The 21659-nt window shown below is 43.8% G+C and overlaps 1 protein-coding gene across 9 annotated transcripts in view; it reads left to right on the top strand.

The window, feature by feature from the left end:
- Window positions 1-295: 295 nt before the first annotated feature.
- TRIM58 (tripartite motif containing 58) overlaps window positions 296-21659 on the top strand; it is a 33852-nt gene continuing 12488 nt past the window's right edge. The window contains exons 1-6 of one of the 9 annotated variants that reach the window (XM_023216099.3): window positions 316-815; window positions 3743-3838; window positions 7847-8077; window positions 10998-11020; window positions 11116-11216; window positions 18578-20420. In XM_023216099.3, coding sequence (XP_023071867.2) covers window positions 396-815; window positions 3743-3838; window positions 7847-8077; window positions 10998-11020; window positions 11116-11216; window positions 18578-19167 — 1461 coding nt within the window. In that variant the 5' untranslated portion in view covers window positions 316-395 and the 3' untranslated portion in view covers window positions 19168-20420. Of the gene's footprint in view, window positions 816-2052; window positions 2101-3742; window positions 3839-6011; window positions 6097-7846; window positions 8078-10997; window positions 11021-11115; window positions 11217-18577; window positions 20421-21659 lie in introns of those variants that run through there. The other 8 variants (XM_023216101.2, XM_023216104.3, XM_023216097.3 and 5 more) reach the window with 8 other exon arrangements.

Here is a 21659-nt window from a genome sequence, read left to right as displayed (position 1 = left end):
TCCAGCCTGGGCGACAGAGCGAGACCCTCTCAAAAAACAAAAACAAAAACAAAAACAAAAAAAAGATGGAAGGAAGGAGGGAATGTAGCAATTCTCCAAATCTACTGACAGTGAAAATAGGAGATGACGAGGGATTCCAGTTAGAAATGCCCAGTTTCCTGGGTGTGTGTGTCGCGGGGGTTGGGGGAACCATAACGTTAATTTTACCCCCGACGCTGGGGGCGCCTGAGTGGTGGCTTTTCACCGGGTGTGGCTCGTCTGAGCTCTTGAGCCGAGGCCAGCGGACACCACCCACCGGCGCCTGCTTTCCTGCGGCGTGGGCTCCTCCCCCTGTGCAGACCGCCAGGGGAGACGGTGCGGGCGGCCGGGAGCGCAGCCACCCGGGGAGGCGGGCCATGGCCTCGGGGCCGCCCGGGGAGCGGCTGCGCGAGGAGGCGCGGTGCCCCGTGTGCCTGGATTTCCTGCAGGAGCCGGTCAGCGTGGACTGCGGCCACAGCTTCTGCCTCAGGTGCATCTCCGAGTTCTGCGAGAAGTCGGACATCGCGCAGGGCGGTGTCTACGCCTGTCCGCAGTGCCGGGGCCCCTTCCGGCCCGCGGGCTTCCGCCCCAACCGGCAGCTGGCGGGCCTGGTGGAGAGCGTGCGGCGGCTGGGGCTGGGCGCGGGGCCCGGGGCGCGGCGGTGCGCGCGGCACGGCGAGGAGCTGAACCGCTTCTGCGAGGAGGACCAGGCGGCGCTGTGCTGGGTGTGCGACGCCGGCCCCGAGCACAGGACGCACCGCACGGCGCCGCTGCAGGAGGCCGCCGGCCGCTACCAGGTGAGGCGCCCCCCGGCGGGGGCTGCGGGCGCTGCGGTGACCGGGAAGCGGGCGACCGTCCGGAGCGGAGCCGCCAGGGCCACCCGTCTCCTGAGCGGCTCCCACGGCCGCTCCCCGCGCCGTCCCCCCCGCCCACGCGGCTCACTCAGTGTGGGTCTCCTTGCCTTGGCTGGGGTAACCCTCTTTGCGACACACAACCATTATTTTACACCGCCCACTCCTCCCTCAAGCACTCTCCTGTCCTCGAACTCGCGCTGGGCTGGATTTTCCAGATGCGGATAGTCTGGTCCGTCAGCGGGGCTCTGGTCGGGAGGGCTGTGTGGTCCAGTTCATTCTTGGTAACTATTGTACATCTGTATCGTAAACTTGCCATAATAGTTCTCATTTGTGCGATGCTTTGCTTTTGCACGGTGTTTACGTTAAGTGAGTGTTGTCACCAAAGGGACCCACGGGTTTGGGCGTTGTTAGGAAGAGTGTCAAGCTGGGCACGGGTTCCCATCCCTGCAAAGCTCAGGCGCCCGTGCCTCCTGAAGTAGGAGAGGGTGGCCCGCGGGTGGCTCTCCGTCAGCAGGGATGTGGGGACTTAGGATTCGAACATCCTCAATGAAGAGGTGCTTCATTTGGAGTGTGGCCCGGGAAGCTTAGAAGAGAGAGAAGAAAAACAAAATGGAAGTATTTGGCCCCCGAAGTGTCATCTGTGAAATTCTGTGTAGAATTCTTCCTACTGGTGCCTTGAAAAGTTTTTGGGTGTTTTCTGAACACACTTTAATCCCACCATGTAGAACAGCTGCCAGCAGAGGGGAGGTCTAAGTCCTCTTCAATCTACTGACATATTTAACCAAAGGACTATCAGTCGCGCTGTAGTGCATTGCAAATACTAGCTTTCTTAAACTTGTTATTTATTTTGTTTTTTTAAATTAAGGTTTAGGATATTTTCCCCTTCCCTCTGGACCAACCAATATCTCTCTTGGTATGTCTTCTTGATTTTTGTTGTCATTGGCGAGATGTAGGTACTAGGTAATTTCTAGTTAAACTTTCCTGCTATGTTCTTGCCTTTTTTTTTAAAAAAAAAAAAGTCCAGAAAGTACCATACAGAGGATTGGTAGTGTAATATTTCCTTTTTTCTTTTTTCCTTTTCTTTTCTTTTCTTTTTTTTTTTTTTTTGAGACGGGGTCTAGCTCTGTAGCCCAGGCTGGAGTGCAGTGGTGCGATCTCGGCTCATTGCAACCTTTGCCTCCCGGGTCCTGGTTCAAGCAGTTCTCCTGCCTCAACCTCCTGATTACAGGTACGCGGCACCACAGCCGGCTAATTTTTGTATTTTTAGTAGAGACGGGGTTTCACGGTGTTGGCCAGGCTGGTCTTGAACTACTGACCTTGTGATCCACCCTCCTTGACCTCCCAAAGTGCTGGTGTTACAGGCAGCCTAGCCTCTAGGGTAATATTTCTAAAGGTGTTCTCTGTATTTCCAGTAGTTCTTCAGTTAAATACCAAATAAATATTATCTAAACTCCTGAGCCTGTCAGTGATAGCTTTCTAGGGCCCTAAGTTATGTTTCCATAGCTCTTGTCTTAACTAGCCAGGAAACCCAGCAAATTTAGCCGAATCACTGTTTTCCTAACTGTGCCACATCTCCTTGCTTTTGCTGACTGTTTCTTTGGCCTGAGGGAGCTTTTCTCTATCTACAAGTGTCAAAGTGCTTTCTCTATCTACAAGTGTCAAAGTGTTCATTCTTTGTAAACACCAAAACAAATGCCACTTTCTCCGCTGGGTCAAATGGTATCATGAATTCTACTGTTATTTTATATATAACAATTATAATATTCTCCTTTTAAAAACAATTGATGTGTATGTAGGATTTATTAAGTAACTTTGAGAATAGAATTTTTTAATTAAAATCCTGTTTATGTATGTATCTTTGTGGGTATTTTCTGTAAATAAAATACACATATTTACCTTTAGTGAGGGCCCTATCATTGAAGGAAGATTTAGTTCTCGTATTTTTACTCATTGTAAGGTTTACAACATACTGTATTTTTTCATATAAAATATGATAACTTCCCAAGTTCCTTCTGACCTAATAATACTACTAATACTACAATAATAAACCCATGCTTTATCATAAAGTAATCAATAACTTCAAGAAGTTGAAATATAGAGAGATATAACAGCATCACTCTTCATCCAAGTACCAATAGATGACATTTTGTCTAATATTCTCATTTACATCAGCCCAGTTTTAATATATTCATTACCAGCACATTTTTTTCAAAATTAATGCTGTTTTGTAAAATATATTTATTTATTGGACATTATCATTGTATTTCTTCTCATTAAACATTCTGTAACATCCTATTTTAATTCTATCCAGTTAATATAATTTTTTTCTCCCCTATCTTTAATGTTTTAATTAAGTTATGCTATCACATATAACAATGCAGTGAGCATACTTTTAGATAACTATTTGATTATATCTGGTATTGAAATACATTTAAGGAGCTAGGCATGGTGGCTCACACCTGTAATCCCAGAACTTTGGAAGGCCAAGATGGGAGACTCTCTGGAGGCCAGCAGTTTGACACCAGCCTGGGCAATATAGTAAGACCCCATCGCTACAGAAAACAAAATTAGCTGAGTGCGTCTGGAGTACTAGCTGCCTGGGAGCTGAGGTAGAAGGACCATTTGAGCCCAGGAGTTTGAGGCTGCAGTGAGCCATGATTGCATCACTGCACAACAACCTGAGTGATAGAGCGAGACCCTGACACTAAAACTTAAATACATTTATGTTTAGTTTTTAATGATATTGAACATTTTTTATGTGCTTTCAAGACATGGTTTTAAATTGATCTTTGTATTTCCTCACACATCTGCCTGACGTTAGGTACTGAGTGAGAGCATCTGTAACAGCTTTGAAATATCTTCCCAAACAGGTAAAGCTCCAGATGGCTCTGGAACTTGTGAGGAAGGAGTTGGAGGATGCCTTGACTCAGGAGGCCAATGTGGGGAAAAAGACTGTCATTTGGAAGGTAAGACCGTGTTGGGGCTTTCGGAGGCTTGCCTGTTTGAAGGATCCAGATTCGGGTCAGTAATTCTTCCACCGTCTTCCATTCTCCAGCACTTTTGTTCCATCTCCATATATGCCCAAGAACACCTCAGAGCCATCCTGGGTCATCCCTGTCCCCTCAAACAATATGGTTCATTTTTGTTTTTTTTGTCTCTGTTGCCGTCACCCAATCCAAATTACAATTAAATAGCTTTGCTAGCTTGATCTTACTGTAAAACCCACTGATGTATCCCTGTCGCCTAGAATGGCATCTGATCCTGTCACTGCTAGTTTGAAAATATTTGTTAGGTGAATGAAATAATGAATATTTCACAACTTTGTAACAGAAGAAGTGCAGCCCAAAGTGACCATCTTATATACAGGGAAATAATCCGAACATTCAGCCTTTTTTGATCATCTGTACATATACATATTCCATTTTTTTATACCTCACTAACTCTTTTTATTCCATGTTTCATTCATGCGCATGCACGTGAACATGTGTATACACATATGTGTACACACAGTGATTCGTACACACACACAGTGATTCACATACACGCACACACACACAGTGATTCTCAACCTGAGGCGATACCCACCCTCCTCCCCCAGATACATTTTGCAGTTTCTGGAGATGATAGTTTTGGTTGTCACAACTGAGGAAGGGTGGGTGCAGTGCACCTGTCATCTAGTAGAGACAGGAATGCAGCTTAGCACCCTGTAGTCCACAGGACAGTTCTCATATCTTATGAGAAAAAATGATCTGTTCAAGATGTCAATAGTGTCAAGATTGAGAAACTATATATAGAAACTGTGTGTATAGTTCTATATATTCATATAATGTATTATGTAATATGATATATAATAGATTATACTCTACAGAATATTCCTATTCTTTCTCTTTTTCCAAATAACCCTTCTTTTCTGATGACTCTATATATTTATAATTATTTCCTTCTTGTTTTCTTTGAAAATTTCGTCTTATACTCCATCTTTACACAGATATTACATAAAGACTTTTTAAACTACATTTTTCTATATTTACTACATTACTAGATTACTATATATATACACATAGGGATAGGAAAAGATAATACTTATCCCAGAAGAAAGATGTACGTTAAGGCCAGGCATGGTGGCTCACACCTGTAATCCCAGCACACTGGGAGGCCGAGGCAGGTGGATCACCTGAGGTCAGGAGTTCAAGACCAGCCTGACCAACATGGAGAAACCCCGTCTCTACTAAAAATACAAAAAAAAAAAAAAAAAAAAAAATGATCCGGGCGTGGTGACGCATGCCTATAATCCCAGCTACTCAGGAGGCTGAGGCAGGAGAATCGCTTGAACCCAGGAGGTGGAGGTTGCGGTGAGCTGAGATCGCGCACATTGCACTCCAGCCTGGGCAACAAGAGTGAAACTCTGTCTCTAAATAAAAAAGGAAAAAAGAAAAGAAAAATGTACATTATAGGTAAATAATGTAGATAGTGGTAGGAAAGGATAAAAGTTATCAATATTAAATAATATTGATGTTAATAACTTTAGTACCTAACGTTACTCAGATGTGTGAAGAAATATTTAAACTTATTAATGTTGATACTGACAAACTTATTCATCAATATTATTAACGAATATTTTTAAACTAGTAGTGACAGTATAAGATGCAACTCTAGGTGATAGGGATATAGCAGTGGGTTTTGCAGGAAGAGCAAGCTAGTAAAGCATAGTTCGGATTGGGTAGTGGCAATCGAGGTAAAAAGAACAAGAACAAAGCTTTACAATATTCAATAATGTTCGTTATTTGCCTATAATGTACATAGTGATAGGATGTACATTATTTAATATTGTAATATTGATGGATAATTTTTGTTCTTTTCAGGCTGAAATACAAGTCTATTGTTTTCAATCCTGGCCTGACCGTAGATCTATAAAATCAGAATCCCCATATTGGAGAGCTGAGTTCCTGCATGTTTTAAACCCTGTACTGATTATTCTTAAGTAGGGATGATACTGAGATCCCTGTTCTAAGCCAATTAAACTTGCATGATCTTTACCATCAAGAATGTATCCATGTGAGCCAAATGCACCAAGCACATTTTTGGTCACAAGGTATTCTAAATACTACAAAACAACCTTTCCTGTTTCTCTATCTGCAGATATAGTTGTGCTCAAGAGGGTGGTGTGAAAGGAAGATGAATTGCAGGCAAATCGCTTCCCACCACACCCCCCTTCATGCCCCAGGTATGACTCAACTCTTTTCTAGTGGCTGGTTATTTGCCCCACCCCACGACAGCACAGCCTCGGATATGAAGAGAGCTTCTCGTGTTTACTTGAGTTACACCTTTAAGGAATCAGTGTATGGAATTCAGACTTGGCTGATTTCAGAAAGAAGGTGAAGTTTTCTGAATCTGGTGATTTAGAAAATGGTATAAGGAGGTAGAGTTGGAAAATGGAAGGAAGGAGTTAAGCCTTAGGGGATGTTTCATTTAAAAAGGTGATAGCGTATGCCTTTTAGTCAAAGCAAGAAGTTAACACATTTGAAAACAGGCAGATAGGCTGGGCACAGTGGCTTACGCCTGTAATATCAGCACTTTGGGAGGCCGAGGTGGGCCGATCATGAGGTCAGGAGTTTGAGACCAGCCTGACCAACATGGTGAAACCCTGTCTCTACTAAAAATACAAAAATTAGCTGGGCGTGGTGGTGCGTGCCTGTAATCCCAGTTACTTGGGAGGCTGAGACAGGAGAATCACTTGAACCCAGGAGGAGGAGGTTGTAGTGAGCCAAGATTGTGCCACTGCCCTCCAGCCTGGGTGACAGAGCAAGACTCTGTCTCAAAAAAAGATTAAAAAAAAACCAGGCAAATGACTTCACCTATAAGGCAGTATAACAATGTAACAAAACTGCATTTGTACCTCATGAATATATACAAAAAATAAAATAAATCGGTAGGTCAGAGAATGGGAGGTACAGATACTTTGAGGGAGTGATTTGCCTCTTGTACTCAGCTTAAAGTTAGTTTCCGATGTACTTATCTTGAGAGAAAATCTAGAAACGAAGCCTGGGATGAAGTATGTTCCTGAGGTCTATTCAGAAACTGGAGATGTGAGATTCAGGTAGAAATCGGGGTTAATTCCCTGACGTGAACTCTGAAATCAGTGGCCTGAGCATCACTTAGTTCTTTCTTGGCTTTGTAGAGAACGTTAGGCTTGTGGTTGTGTTCACTATTACCATATTATGAAACAGCATTCATATTTTCTCATCTCTCAGCCTTTTCTTACTCAAGCAATTCTAGGTCTCTAACATTTCTTCATAATTCAGTTGTTCCTAGTGGTTCTAGTGACTAATCTACTAGTAAATAGTAACTTCTGTTGTGTGACTGCTCTATGCTGATCACTGTTCTTGTAGTTTAACAGATATTCAACTGTAATCCACATACTCTTCTTTTTCCCCACATTTTTTAAGAGATGGAGTCTTGCTGAAATGCAGTGGAGCAATCACAGCTTACTGCAGCCTCGAGCTCTTATACTCAAGTGATCCTCCCACCTCAGCCTTGTGGGTAGCCGGGACTACAGGGCTTACCACCATGCCCGGTCAGTTCATTTAATTTTTTTAGAGATGGGGTCATGTTTTGCTTTGTTACTTGGGCTGGTCTTGAACTCCTGACCTCAAGCAATCCTCTTGCCTCAACCTCCCCAGAACCTCACATTTTGTATATGGTACTGAAACTTCAATATAAAAGTGCCGTGCCCCCAAGCCTGCATCAAAATGGGAACTCCAGTCCACCAGTATTTTTTAAGCTTAGTTTGAAAACTCTCCTGGGCTATTTCTTATACGAATGGACTCCAGTCTGTGCATGTTGTTAGAATGCAGTCAGTCAGTCCACAGAGTGATGGATCCCAGGGAAGTCTGGACATTGCCTTCTCCGGCACTGTCCTGTACATGGCTGCAGGAGGCCGAGCGCTGATGATGTGATCCACTGTGTCACCTCAGGAGAAAGTGGAAATGCAGAGGCAGCGCTTCAGGTTGGAGTTTGAGAAGCATCGTGGCTTTCTGGCCCAGGAGGAGCAACTACAGCTAAGGCGGCTGGAGGCAGAGGAGCGAGCGACGCTGCAGAGACTGCGGGAGAGCAAGAGCCGGCTGGTCCAGCAGAGCAAGGCCCTGAAGGAGCTGGCAGATGAGCTGCAGGAGAGGTGCCAGCGCCAGGCCCTGGGTCTGCTGGAGGTGAGACCGGGTGCCAGAAAAGCAGGCAGGTGTGAGACTGAGGGGACAGGGACTAGTACGGTGGCTTTCAGAGACAAACACTTTGGCGTTTATGTTCTTTAGGAAAAGAGCACCCTCGAATTTACTCAGAAGGCAGCTTAAACACCCTAGAATTTACTCAGACGCCATTCCTGGCATCAGAGTCATGAGATTCTAGAGAATCATATAGTTTGAGTCTGGCATGGTGGCACTTGCATGTAGTCCCAGTTTTTAGGGAGGCTGAGACAGGAGGATTGCTTGGGCCAAGGAAATTGAGACCAGCCTGGGCAACATAGCAAGACCCTGTCTCAAAACACAGACAGACAAACAGCATATAGTTCGTTTTAAGGACTAAAGAATTTTTAAAATTAAAATGAGTGATTTCTGAAAATTTAAACAGCTGGGAAAAGAACAAGCTACACTCTGCTGGCTGAGAAGTAATTCCTAAAATCTCAGAGTCAGTCTGCAGTTTGTCCATGATGGCATTGCTGTTTTTCAGGGATGGCTAACCCAGAAAGTCTGCATAACACATTTTAGTGTCACCGGCCAGAAGGATGAATAATGATTTAAATTGTCCAGCTTGAAATTGTTACATTGGATTGTAAAGCAAACATTGATTTCCTGGCCCACATTGCGTGCCCGTTCCAGGTATGGTGAGGACGGATTACGTGGACTCCTGTGCAGCTTCCTCCCAGTCTATTTGGGATTAGAGAACAGAAAGATGAATAACGTTGAAAGGAAATCTTTGTTTTTAATCCTCTGTGAAGACATCATATCCCAAGTGAACAGGGAAAGCCAGAGCTGTTGATGGATCCATGTTTTCTTGATCGAACCAATGGCAACAGAAATGTATCTGGGCCAACTTCTGTCTCCTCCCCAGTGACTCACTCAGGGGATTCTAAACTAAGTGATTCATGTTCTCATTTAACAGCTGACCCACAGAGTCTACCTTTTCTGACTCAGTTCTAGACACTGAAATTACCATGAATATAAACAATCATATTAACTCACTGTATAATATTTGCAAGTACAGTTACTAAACAGTACTGATTACGAGGCAGGGGACCATGAAATGAATTTGTAAAACCATTTAATTTGTCTCATTTTATCTTATATATATTAAATTTATATTTTATTATTATTGCTGTGCTCATTTCCTTTTTAGCAAACTAAGAGTCAGAAGGCATTTTCCAAATAGCAGACAGCAAAACACAAGAACTTTGACAGTTTCTTTTCTTTTCTTTTTTTTTGAGACAGAGTCTCGCTCTGTTGCCCAGGCTGGAGTGCAGTATGCAGTGGTGTGATCTTGGCTCACTGCAACCTCTGCCTCCTTGGCTCAAGCGATTCTCCTGCCTCAGCCTCCTGAGTAGCTGGGATTACAGGCAAGTGCCACCACACCTGGCTAATTTTTTTTTTCTTTGCATTTTTAGTAGAGATGAGGTTTCGCCATGTTGGCCAGGCTGGTCTTGAACTCCTAACCTTAGGTGATCCGCCCACCTCGGCCTCCCAAAGTGCTGGGATTACAGGCGTGAGCCCCTGTGCCCAGCTTGACAATTTCAACAACAGTATTGCTCTGCCCACCTTGGCCTCCCAAAGTGCTGGGATTGTAGGCATGAGCCACCCAGCCCGGCGTGGAAGGATATATTCTTAAATAAGGTGTCTTATCTATCTACTTTTTTATAAGGGTAGGATCTCACTCTGTCACTCAGGCTGGAGTGCGGTGGCTCAATCATAGCTCACCGCAGCCTCAGTCTCCTAGGATCAGGCGATCCTTGTGCCTCAGCCTCCCGAGTAGCAGGGACTAAAGGTGTGCACCACCATGCCCAGCTAATTTTTAAAAAAATTTTTAGTAGAGATGAGACTTCATTGTGTTGCCCAGGCTGTATATTTTTATGCTTTCCTTTCCCTTTCTTCCCTGGTACTAATAAGCTACATTTTACCCCCGAAGGCCAAGACCGAGACCTGACATTCCTATACAGGGCAAAGCAAATTATTTCCCTGCTTTTATGCCATCAAAACTTATCTGACTGGCGACTGTTTTTAAGGGCAGAGGGGAAATGTATCCCAAATACAATTATTAATATAATAAATGTATCACAGATATATTTATTTAATAATCTACTTTGAGAAAGTAATGTTAGTAGTTATTAAAGGCTTCCTTTATTAATCTACTTAGATAACCTACTCATAGAAATAGCTCTGGTACGTTGGTTCAGAGAATTAGGAATTTATAATTCCTATGAAGACGTTTAGGGAAACATTTTGTGTCTTTATTTAAGGAACCCATCCCTGCCCCTCAAATAAATTCTATGAGTAGTTAGGATCTATTTTATCCTGCTCCATCCGAATTACATGCAGAATGTTACTCTGTTACAATATCCAAGTGGCAGAATTATTAATTCAGAAGATAATTAAATTGATAGATGTTGCAGGGATTAACCTCAACTTTGTATAGCTTTAAAGAAAGGAGATTTGGCTGGGTGCAGTGACTCATGCCTGCAATCCCAGCACTTTGGGAGGCCAAGGTGGGTGGATCACCTGAGGTCAGGAGTTCGAGACCAGCCTGGCCAACATGGTGAAACCCCGTCTCTACTAAAAATACAAAGAAATAAAAAAAATTAGTCAGGCGTGGTGGCGGGAGCCTGTAATCCCAGCTACTTGGGAGGCTGAGGCAGGGAGGTGGAGGTGGCAGTGAGCTGAGATCGCGCCATTGCACTCCAGCAGCCTGGGTAACAAGAGCGAAACTCCATCTCAAAAAAAAAAAAAAAGATTTATTGTCCCCTATGATTTTATCTTAATAATGTTTTCCAGTAATTTCTAAGGAAATTTCCTGGTGTCCTGAGTCTGACTGTGAAAAGCAGTTCAGAATCCAGCTCACACTGTATTTTTCTTTCCTTTTCAGGATGTGAGAGGAGTCCTGAGCAGGTATGCGTGCTTTCTGAATTGGTGAAGGGATTGGGAGAGGCAGAGGAGCTGGTGGAGAACCCTGCTGACTTCTGTCGTTTCTGTGCTCTTCCCAGAAGTAAGGCTGTCACAAGGCTGGAAGCAGAGAACATCCCCATGGAACTGAAGACAGCATGCTGCATCCCTGGGAGGAGGGAGCTGTTGAGGAAGTTCCAAGGTAATTTGCATCTTAGAGACTGGGAATTAGGCTGCCTGGGGTTTGCCTCTATTGCAGTTTATTACTGTGCCAGTCAGCTGCAGTGAGCAACAGAACCTAAAGTTTTAGAGGCCCAAATCAGCAGAAATTTATTTTGAGAGTGTGCTGTTGGTTTGTTCCTGGGTGTGGGGACTTCTGTGCCACATCTTCTCACTCTGAGACCCATGCTGACAGACCATGCTGCACCTCCCTCTTGGTGCTGGGAGCCATAGAAACGGGCAAGGTTATTGAAGAGATGGGGGAAGAAGTTGTCTTACAGAGTCAATACAGCACCTCACTTCTGGTCACCAAAATGTGTGGAGATTTCTCCCTGCAAACGGCCAATCTGTTCTCCAGCACATACTCCAGCCAGATGTCCTTCCACGCAATTTGATTTTGACACTGTCTACCTGGAGATAGCACCAGGTCCCCCGGGTTGAGGGCTTAGTCCCACAAGACTGACCCCACTTCACATGCCAGCCACAAGCACAGGTTGTGGCCTGTGATTCTGACCAACTGACTGTAAATCGGGGTTCCCACAACCCCCTTCTTGAGTTCACTTGATTTCCTGAAAGAGCTCACAGAACTCAGGGACACATATTTACTCATTTATTACAATGGGCATTACAGAGGCTAGAGATAAACAGATGGAAGAGATTCCCAGGGCGAGGTTTGTGAGAAAGGGTGCGGAGCTTCCACACCTTCTCCAGGCATGCTGCCTTGGGAACCTCCACGTGTTCAGTGATCTGGAAGTCCTCAGGACTCAGTTCTTTGTTTCTTTTTTTTTTTTGGGATGAAGCCTTACTCTGTCCCCAGGTTGGAGTGCAGTGACACTATCTTGGCTCACTGCGACCTCTGCCTGCCAGGTTCAAGCAATTCTCCTACCTCAGCCTCCTGAGTAGCTGGGATTACAGGCCCACGTCACCACCACACCCGGCTAATTTTTATATTTTTAGTAGAGATGGGGCCTTACCATGTTGGCGAGGCTGGTCTCAAACTCAACCTCAAATGATCCGCCTGCCTCAGCTTCCCAGAGGGCTGGGATTACAGGTGTGAGCCCCCTGCCCGGCCAATGAACTCAGTTCTTTTAGGGTTTTATGGAAGCACTTTGTAAACGTGATTGATTAAATCATAGGCCATTGGTTTATCAACCTGCCCTTCAGCCCCTCTCTCCTCAGAGATGGGTGGACCATGGCATCTAGCGCTGAAAGTTTCAAGCCTCTAATCACATGGTTGGTTCCCCTGGCAACCCACACCCAGTGGGAGGCTTTCTGGGGGATCACCAACCATAAGTCGTGTTAGTAGCATACAAAAGACACTCTTGTCTTTCTGGAAATTCCAAGGATTTTAAGAACTATATGTCAGTAAACAGGATGTAGACCAAATACATACCTCACAGTATTATAGGCATGGTGACTGTAGACCAAATAGATACTTCCCAGTATCGTAGGTGTGGTGACTCATGCACTGTAGACCAAATACACACTTCACAGTATCATAGGCACCATGCTGAATTGGGGCGTGTGGCCTTCCTGAGATTTCATGGCTAAGCCAAACTATCAAGGAGACAGTGTAGGGGACAAGGGGAAACTTTCCCGTTTCACTGTGAATGTTTGCTGAAAATCAACTGACCAAAGACAAATAGGAACAAAGGCATAGAAAAAGTTTAACATTCAAAGCACAGCGGAATCGCAGGAGAATGATTACCCGGTAACTCAACGGGATATGGATGCTTATATACCCTTCTTTATTGGAGGAAAGGGAGATGGGGAGGTGTGGATGATTTTAGAGGGATAGTAAATGAGTTGTTGGTGGATTCATTGGACTTGGAGTACATACAGTGGCTTGGGACAAAGTCTGTTGAAAAATAGACAGTGGTTTGTGACTGAAGTCTGTCCAGGTGTGTTGACAGACTTGTCTGTCTTCCTGCAGTATGAACTAAATTAATTAAAACACAAGGACTTTAGGCAGATAAGTGAGTGTCAGAATAAAGCTTCTTCCAGTGTGTGCTCATCTCCAAGGGCCTTTAATTTAAAATAATGGGCCATACCGGGGTGCCGCATTTTAGGGTAGAATTCTCTGGTCTCCTTCAGTGGGAGAGTGTACCATGCCCAGAAAAATGAGGATTGGCGTATTCATGAGCAGTATCAGAGTCACAGCCACCCATAGAGTCTACATTTGGTTAGAACAGTGGGCTCAAAATTATAGTTCATCTCTTATTAGCTGTGATATGAGTAACGTTAGTTCCAGTAAATTCACATTTCTTTGTTTATAAAATGCTAAAAATAAATTGTTTGGAGGACAAAATGAAACGTTTGAAAGCACCCCACCTCCTAAAAGTAATCAATATGAAAGCATTGCAAAGTTATTAACAAGAAGTTTGGTTTAATGTATTGGCTGAGAATTTGATGAGTTGCTTGAATTAGTGAGTCAATAAAGCCAAAATATTGTCAATTATTTTTATGTAGGAATAAGCAGTGTCACAAAAAATTAGTCTGTTCAATCTGATTGTATTATTCTTTAAAACCGTATAGATTCAGTATTGTTTAAAATTTCATTTTAAAATCTAATTTATCCCAAGTAATGAAAACTGACTATGTCTAAATAGTGGCTTCACTACTTACAGGGAAAGAGTGTGAAGTCTCTTAATGAGAAAACCCGTATCCGCAGCATAGTACCCACGTTCTCCTGGGTAGATGAATGTTTACTAAATGCCCGACTTGATTAAAATCATCATGGCGCCCTTAAACTCAGTAACCTCATATCTATATTTATTTTTATTGAATGAAACAATTCAAAATGTTTTATTAATTCTATCTCATCCATTCTTTTAAACATTGGAATATATCATTAAACAACAACAACAAAATATGCTACAATCCGTAGCTTTGTGTTGCAGATATGTACTTAACCAAAATATACAGGCTGTAAGAGGCTGATACAGAATATTGAATAAAATAAAAAAGAGTATGAAAAGGGTAACGAGAAGTTCTGGTTTTGAATAAGGTGACCAAGAAGGACCTCGCCCCGCGGGGATAACACAGCAAATATATGATCTGGAAGAAAGCACTCAGACAGCAGAAATGAGTGCTGAGGCCTGACATGGAGGATGGCAGGTGTGTTCCAGGAGCTGTGAGGATGTCAATGTGAGGACTCTGTGGCCGACTAAATGACAGGAGGGTCAGAGAGACCATGGAAGGGCTAGATAGGCAGGCCACTCTGAGCATGATGCTTTATCCCTGAGTGAAATAGGACGTCATTGAAAGTTGTACCTAGAAAAATAGTTCGATTGGACTGATGTTTTATGAGGATCACTCTGTATGGTTTCTTGTAAGTAAATTACGGAGAGGAGAAGATTACATGGGAAAAGCAGTTAAGGGTCTTTGCAGTAATTTGATGAGAGATGATTATGTGTTGGAACAGATGTTATTACGGAAGGTGCCGCAAGGTGGACATATTTTTGTTATACACTGAAGGCAGAGCTGTTAAGATTTGCTGTTGGATTATATATGATGTGCTGTTAAAAAGAAGAGCCATGAATGATTCCAAGGTTTTGGAGCTTGCGAACTGGCAAAATGTGATTGCCATTTCTATTGATGAGGAAAGCTACAGTTGAAGCAGAAGAAGGGGTTGGGTTTTGGACACATGGATGTTGCGATGAGTGCTTAATATCCAAATGTTGCTATCAGGTGGGCAGATGAGTGTACAATAGGGATTTTCAGGATAAAGTTCAAAGCTAAGCACATACATTGGGAATCAGTCAGCATATGAATGGAATTTTATCAAAGCAATGAGCCAGTCAGCCCCCGGGTAGATAGGGAGTGAGGTGAGAGAGAGAGAAGTCCAAGTCTTGGGACCATAGGTTTCTCCAGTGGTGGTGGAGGAGAAGAGAACAGCAAAAACGATGAAGGAGTAGTGAGCAGGGAGAGAAGCGAAACATGGATGAGTGCTGTCTGTGGAAAAGGGAGATTTTCCAGCACAAGTGGATTCTCAGTAGTGTTGAGAGATACAGAAAAATCATTGAAGAGGAGCTCTGGGCCAGGTGCGGTGGCTCACACCTGTAATCCCTGCACTTTGGGAGGCTGAGGTGGGCGAATCACCTGAGGTCAGGAGTTTGAGACCAGCCTAGTCAGCATGGAGAAACTCCGTCTCTACTGAAAATACAAAATTAGCCGGACATAGTGGTGCATGCCTATAATCCCAGCCTCTCAGGGGGCTGAGGCAGGAGAATTGCTTGAACCCAGGAGGTGGAGACTGCAGTGAGCCGAGAGCACACCATTGAACTCCAGCCTGGGTAAGAAGAGCAAAAGTCCATCTAAATAAAAAGACAAACTCTGACAAATAACCATTCAACACGCAGGTCCCTGGGAAGATGGACATGAGCAGTGTGGTTGGGGTGTGGTCACATCATGATGAAGAATTGAGTTCAGGAGAGAAGGGGTAGGGAGAGGAATGGGATGTAGACCATATCAAAAGCCATTTCACAGATCTCTTTTGTTAGAAATGAACCAGACAAATGTGCTGGAGCAGGCACGGCATGGGAATACATGACTTCTGTTAAACGCACAATCCGTAGAGACCTACCTTTCCATCTCTGTTACTTACCTCTAGAGTTTGGGAAGACCACATGAACTCTTTGACTCAGAATCTACTCTTGTGTAATGTAGGGATGACAATGGTGACCCTCAGGGTGGTTACATGAGTTAATAAAAATAATGCAATATGCAGTTATGTGACCACTCAGGTTGGGTATCAGTAAAAGTTCACTAGGCCAGGTGCGGTGGCTCACGCCTGTAATCCTAACACTTTGGGGAGGCCGAGGCGGGCAGATCACCTGAGGTCAGGAGTTCAAGACCAGCCTAACCAACATGGAGAAACCCCATCTCTCCTAAAAATACAAAATTATCCGGGCGTGGTGGTGCATGCCTGTAATCCCAGCTGCTTGGGAGGCTGAGGCAGGAGAATCAGGAGGTGGAGGTTGCAGTGAGCCGAGATTGTGCCAGTGCACTCTAGCCTGGGCAACAAGAGTGAAACTCTATCTCAAAAATTAAATTAAATTAAATTTAAAAATTAAAAAAAATTCACTAGGCTGGGCATAGTGGCTCACACCTGTAATCCCAACATTTTGGGAGGTTGAGGCTGATGGATCACTTGAACCCAGGAGTTCAAGACCAGCCTGGGCAACATGGTAAAACTCCATCTCTACAAAAAATACAGAAAACTAGCTGGGCATGGTGGTGTACGCCTTCCCAGCTACTCAGAAGGCTGAGGTGGGGGGATGGCTTGAGTCTGAGAGGTGGAGGCTGCAGCGAGCTGTGATTGCACCACTGCACTCCAGACTGGGCAACAGAGCAAGGCTCTGTCTCAAGTTAAAAAAAAAAAAAGGTTCACTAGAAGTGTTTAAAGGCAGGTGAGTATAGTAGTAGCGGCAGTAGTGGTAGTAGTGGTAGCAGTAATAGGAATAGTAGTAGCAGTAGTAGTAATAGTAGAAGCAGTAGAAGCAGTATTTATTCTGATATTAAAAATCAAACTATATTAACATGTTAGTCTGATTTTGCATTGCTATAAAGAAATAGCTGAGGCTGGGTAATTTATTAATATAAGGAAATGTGGTTTGTTTTGGCTCATGGTTCTGTAGACTGTACAGGAAGCATGGTGCTGGCACCTGCTTCTGGTGAGGCCTCAGGAAACCTACAGTCATGGTGGAAGGCAAAGAGGGAGCCAGCGTATCACATGGCAAGAGGGAAGCAGTGAAGTGGGCAAGTGCCAGGTTCCTCTTAAACAACCAGCTCTTGCATGAACTGATAAAGAACTCACTTGTCACCAGTGGGATGGCATTAAGACATTCATGGGGGGTCAGTGCCCACGATCCAGCACTTCCCACTAGGCCCCACCTTCAACACTGGGAATCACATTTAAACATGAGAATGGGAGGGGATACACACCCAAACCATATTATTAATTAACTTACTATTTATAAGCAATGCTAATAAGGAAATCCACTGAATATTTTACATCCACCCTTCACTTCATATCCAGATGTATTTATTTATTATGTATATGGGTCAAATGTCTCATCAGTCTCGCTGGGACTTCAGAGTATCAATATTTTTTATTGTTACATAATGAATAACTACAAGCTTAGCTGCCTAAAGCCGTACCATTTAGTAGCTCACAATTCTGAAGATCAGACATCCAGGTGGGATTGGCTGGCTCCTCTGCTTAGATTTTCTCAAGGCCCAAATATGGGTGTTGGCCAGGCTAGGCTTCTCTGTAGGTCTGGGGAAGAACCTTACCTCTAAGCTTATTCAGGTTGTTGGCATAATACAATTCCATGCAAATGCAGTACCGAGATTCCAGTTTTCTTGCTGGCTGTTGGTTAGGGGCCATTCTCAGCTCTGGAGGTCACTCTCAGCTCTAGAGATCACTCGTTTTTCTCCTCATGTGACCTTTCCATCTTCAAAGCCAGCAAAGAGATATCAAATCCACGTCTTACTGACCTTTCCTGCTGCCACCAACCCAATAGCCAGAGAAAACTTTCTGATTTTACAGGACTTGTGGGATTAGATTAGACTCACCTTGATAATCTCTCTCGTGTCATGTAATGTAACATACTCATGAGACTAATACCAGGTTGTGAAGGTCATGGGGTTCATCTTAGAATTCTGCCTACCACAGTAATATAATTTTGAAAATAGTGGGCTTAATATTAATAAAATTCTCGTATAGATTTTTAAGAAAAGAATTCCTAAGGGGTTTATAAATTTTATGTTAAATGCAGAAGATCCTCCTAAGTGCACCCAAATGCTTTGGATATAAGCCATACATGGTGGTGTGCACCTGTAGTCCCAGCTGCTGGGGAGGCAGACATGGGAGGATCGCTCAAGTCCAGGAGTTTGAAGCTGTAGTGGACCATGGCTATGCCCATGAATAGCTCTGCACTCCAGCCTGGGCAACATAGCAAGACCCCGTCTCTCTCTCTTTCTTTCTCTCTCTCACACACACACACATGCACACACACACATGCACACACACACATGTTTTAGATATAAATAAAAGGAAACTAAATGATTATTTACTTGGTTTGTCATCATCAATAGTTGTTTTTGCTGAGGAAGTTAAAGAGTTCTGGGTTATGCAGAGGTAACAGTGGAATACACCACAAAGTAATAAAGAATAATAAAGTAACAAAGAAGATTTCACCTGTAAGGTGAAATACTGATTTGTTTTCTCTAGGCGTTGTTAGAGAGAGAAGTGAGGAACTCTGGGACCATTCATTTCAGTGGTTTCCTGAGTTTCTACCTTTCTTTCCTTTCACCTGCTCCACCACATTCCTTCCGCAGTGGATGTAAAGCTGGATCCCGCCACGGCGCACCCGAGTCTGCTCTTGACCGCCGACCTGCGCAGTGTGCAGGATGGAGAACCATGGAGGGATGTCCCCAACAACCCTGAGCGATTTGACACGTGGCCCTGCATCCTGGGTTTGCAGAGCTTCTCATCCGGGAGGCATTACTGGGAGGTTCTGGTGGGAGAAAGAGCAGAGTGGGGTTTAGGGGTCTGTCAAGACACACTGCCGAGAAAGGGGGAAACCACACCGTCTCCTGAGAACGGGGTCTGGGCCCTGTGGCTGCTGAAGGGGAATGAGTACATGGTCCTTGCCTCCCCATCGGTGCCTCTTCTCCAGCTGGAAAGTCCTCGCTGCATTGGGATATTCTTGGACTATGAAGCCGGTGAAATCTCATTCTACAACGTCACCAATGGATCTTATATCTACACATTCAACCAACTCTTCTCTGGTCTTCTCCGGCCTTACTTTTTCATCTGTGATGCAACTCCTCTTATCTTGCCACCCATGACAGTAGCAGAGTCGGGAAATTGGGCATCCAGGGATCATTTAGATCCTGCTTCTGATGTAAGAGATGATCATCTCTAAAGTTCTGTTCCCAAGATGCAGCAGCCTAGCAGACGTTCCTGGAGTGGGGTGAAGGATATCAACATGCTAAGTTTTAACAGATACCCCCATTTAGGTCAGCACTTGATTCCTTGTTGCTGTGAAATATTTCCATGGGACAAAAGAGGGAATACAAAATATTTGCATATGGGAAGATGATAGAGCATAATAATTTTATAAATGGAGCAATCTCAACCTCTATTTCTAGATCACATTTTCTTGATGAGTCTTCCTTCAAATTAATGACCTTGGATTACATAAGGATTTCTATACCTTCGTTATAATTTGTTATTCCTTTCAACATCCTTGTATTCCAAGTCTTTGATATAAGAATTAGACATGGCAGTTCTTAAACTGATTCAGAATGGTCTGATACTATTCCAGTATCACATCCATACTTCTGTTTCTCCTCCTTTTCCTGATTTTCCTTCTCATTCTCTCCTTCATCCTCTATCTCTCTTTCCCTGTCACTCTCTCTCTGTCTCTCTCTTGTTCCTTATTTTTTGTTTCTTACCTCTTATTGTTTAACCTGTTGCTTCCTTCTAGATTAATACATTTAGAGCCATTCCTTTATACAGTCACATTTCCTATGACTTTACTCAATTACTTTAAAAAATCCTTTTTATTCTGGGACTAATGTTTAAGAATTACAAAGCTCATTCCTCTGAATCTAATATCACTGACGGCTAGACTTTTTCCTTTTCTTTGGATACCCTTTAGGAATTTATCAGAATTTTCATTCAACTCGTTCTTTAACATAGATATTTATTAGTTATAAGACCTTAAGGCTGGGCACAGTGACTCATGCCTGTCATCCCAGCACTTTGGGAGGCTGAGGTGGGTGGATCACAAGCTCAGGAGTTCCAGACCAGCCTGGCCAATAGGTAAAACTCTGTCTCTACTTAAAAAAAAAAAAAAAAATTAGCTGGGTGTGGTGGCAGGAGCCTGTAATCCCAGCTATTTGGGAGGCTGAGACAGGAGAATTGCTTGAACCCTGGAGGCAGAGGTTGCAGTGAGCCGAGATCACACCCCTGTACTCCAGCCCAGTGCGAGACTCCGTCTCAAAAAAAAAAAAAAAGGCCTCAAACAACACTTCTCTCTCTCTCTCTTAGCTGCTTGTTATGGTTCCCATCCGTGGAACAATTGTACTGGCCTCGCAGTGTTATGGTAAATATTTAAGGTCATATTTGATATTGCTGGTTTGAATTCAGCTTTTCCATTTAAATACATTATAATAATGATGAAATGATGATAATATTTAACTTATTTTTAAAGTATATTCTATACCTTTCCAACAGTTTTAAAAGTCATTAAAGGTATATTCTATACCTTTCCAACAGAAGTTTTAAAAGTCATTAACCTTGCTGCCCTCTTTGTATCACTGTCTTCTAAATAATTGTTATGGCCGGGCGCGGTGGCTCACGCCTGTAATCCCAGCACTTTGGGAGGCCAAGGTGGGTGGATCACGAGGTCAGGAGATCGAGACTATCCCGGCTAACACGGTGAAACCCCGTCTCTACTAAAAATACAAAAAATTAGCTGGGTGTGGCGGCGGGCACCTGTAGTCCCTGCTACTCAGGAGGCTGAGGCAGGAGAATGGTGTGAACCCAGGAGGCAGAGTTGCAGTAAGCTGAGATGGCGCCACTGCACTCCAGTCTGGGCGAAGAGCGAGACTTGGTCTCAAAATAATAATAATAATAATAATAATAATAATAATAATAATAATAAATAATTGTTACACAAATGCTAAAATGTTTAAATGGTAAATATTAATTAATGGCAAATTATTTAACATTATCTGACAATAATCTGCAGAAGGTTTAATTTTCCTCCTCAATTTGAAGTTCAAGATGTTTTTCTCTTCCAGGGAGATTTTTTCGACTGACATCTTTAACTTACCTTCCAATCGTATTATTAACGTAGCCTTCTTCCTAGACTTTTTTAATTGTTTGATCATGAGTGAACACTTCTACTCTCTGTGTTAGATTTGCAAATAGAGGGAATGACGCATCCTCATGTCCCTCCTCTTGGTGTTCCGCGGGCTGGTGTGCTCTAGCCCTCCCTCGTGCAAGGTCTGTGTAGGGAAGGTGGCCTTCAGCTCAGCCACAGCATCCCTTCCCCCAGAGATCAGGAGGGTGGCCTGAGATACCCCTTCCATGGGGCACCACCCCTTCACTGAGACGGGGAGGCCCTGAGTGGGAGGGAGAACACCTCCACATGCCTTCTACTCTCTCCATAGAGTGGAACGAGAGGCCCAGGAGTGTCCATTTCCCACCGTGTAGCCCAGTGCTCTGGTCTCACTGTCTCTGCTGAATGCTGTCTCACTGTGCATTTTATTATGGTTTATGTCAGTCAGTAGACTGATGTGAGTCTTCATCTCTTGCATTCTTAGGTTCACAGAGTTTTGTGTGTCTCCTGTAATGACCTCTTTCCCTTTCCAACTCCTGAAAGGCTTCCGCTATTTCCTCTGGAAC

The sequence above is a fragment of the Piliocolobus tephrosceles genome, chromosome 1, assembly GCF_002776525.5.
Source record: "Piliocolobus tephrosceles isolate RC106 chromosome 1, ASM277652v3, whole genome shotgun sequence".
Lineage (NCBI taxonomy): Eukaryota > Metazoa > Chordata > Mammalia > Primates > Cercopithecidae > Piliocolobus > Piliocolobus tephrosceles.
Note: the sequence above shows the minus strand (reverse complement) of the source record. Positions and strands in the feature narration are given on the sequence as shown.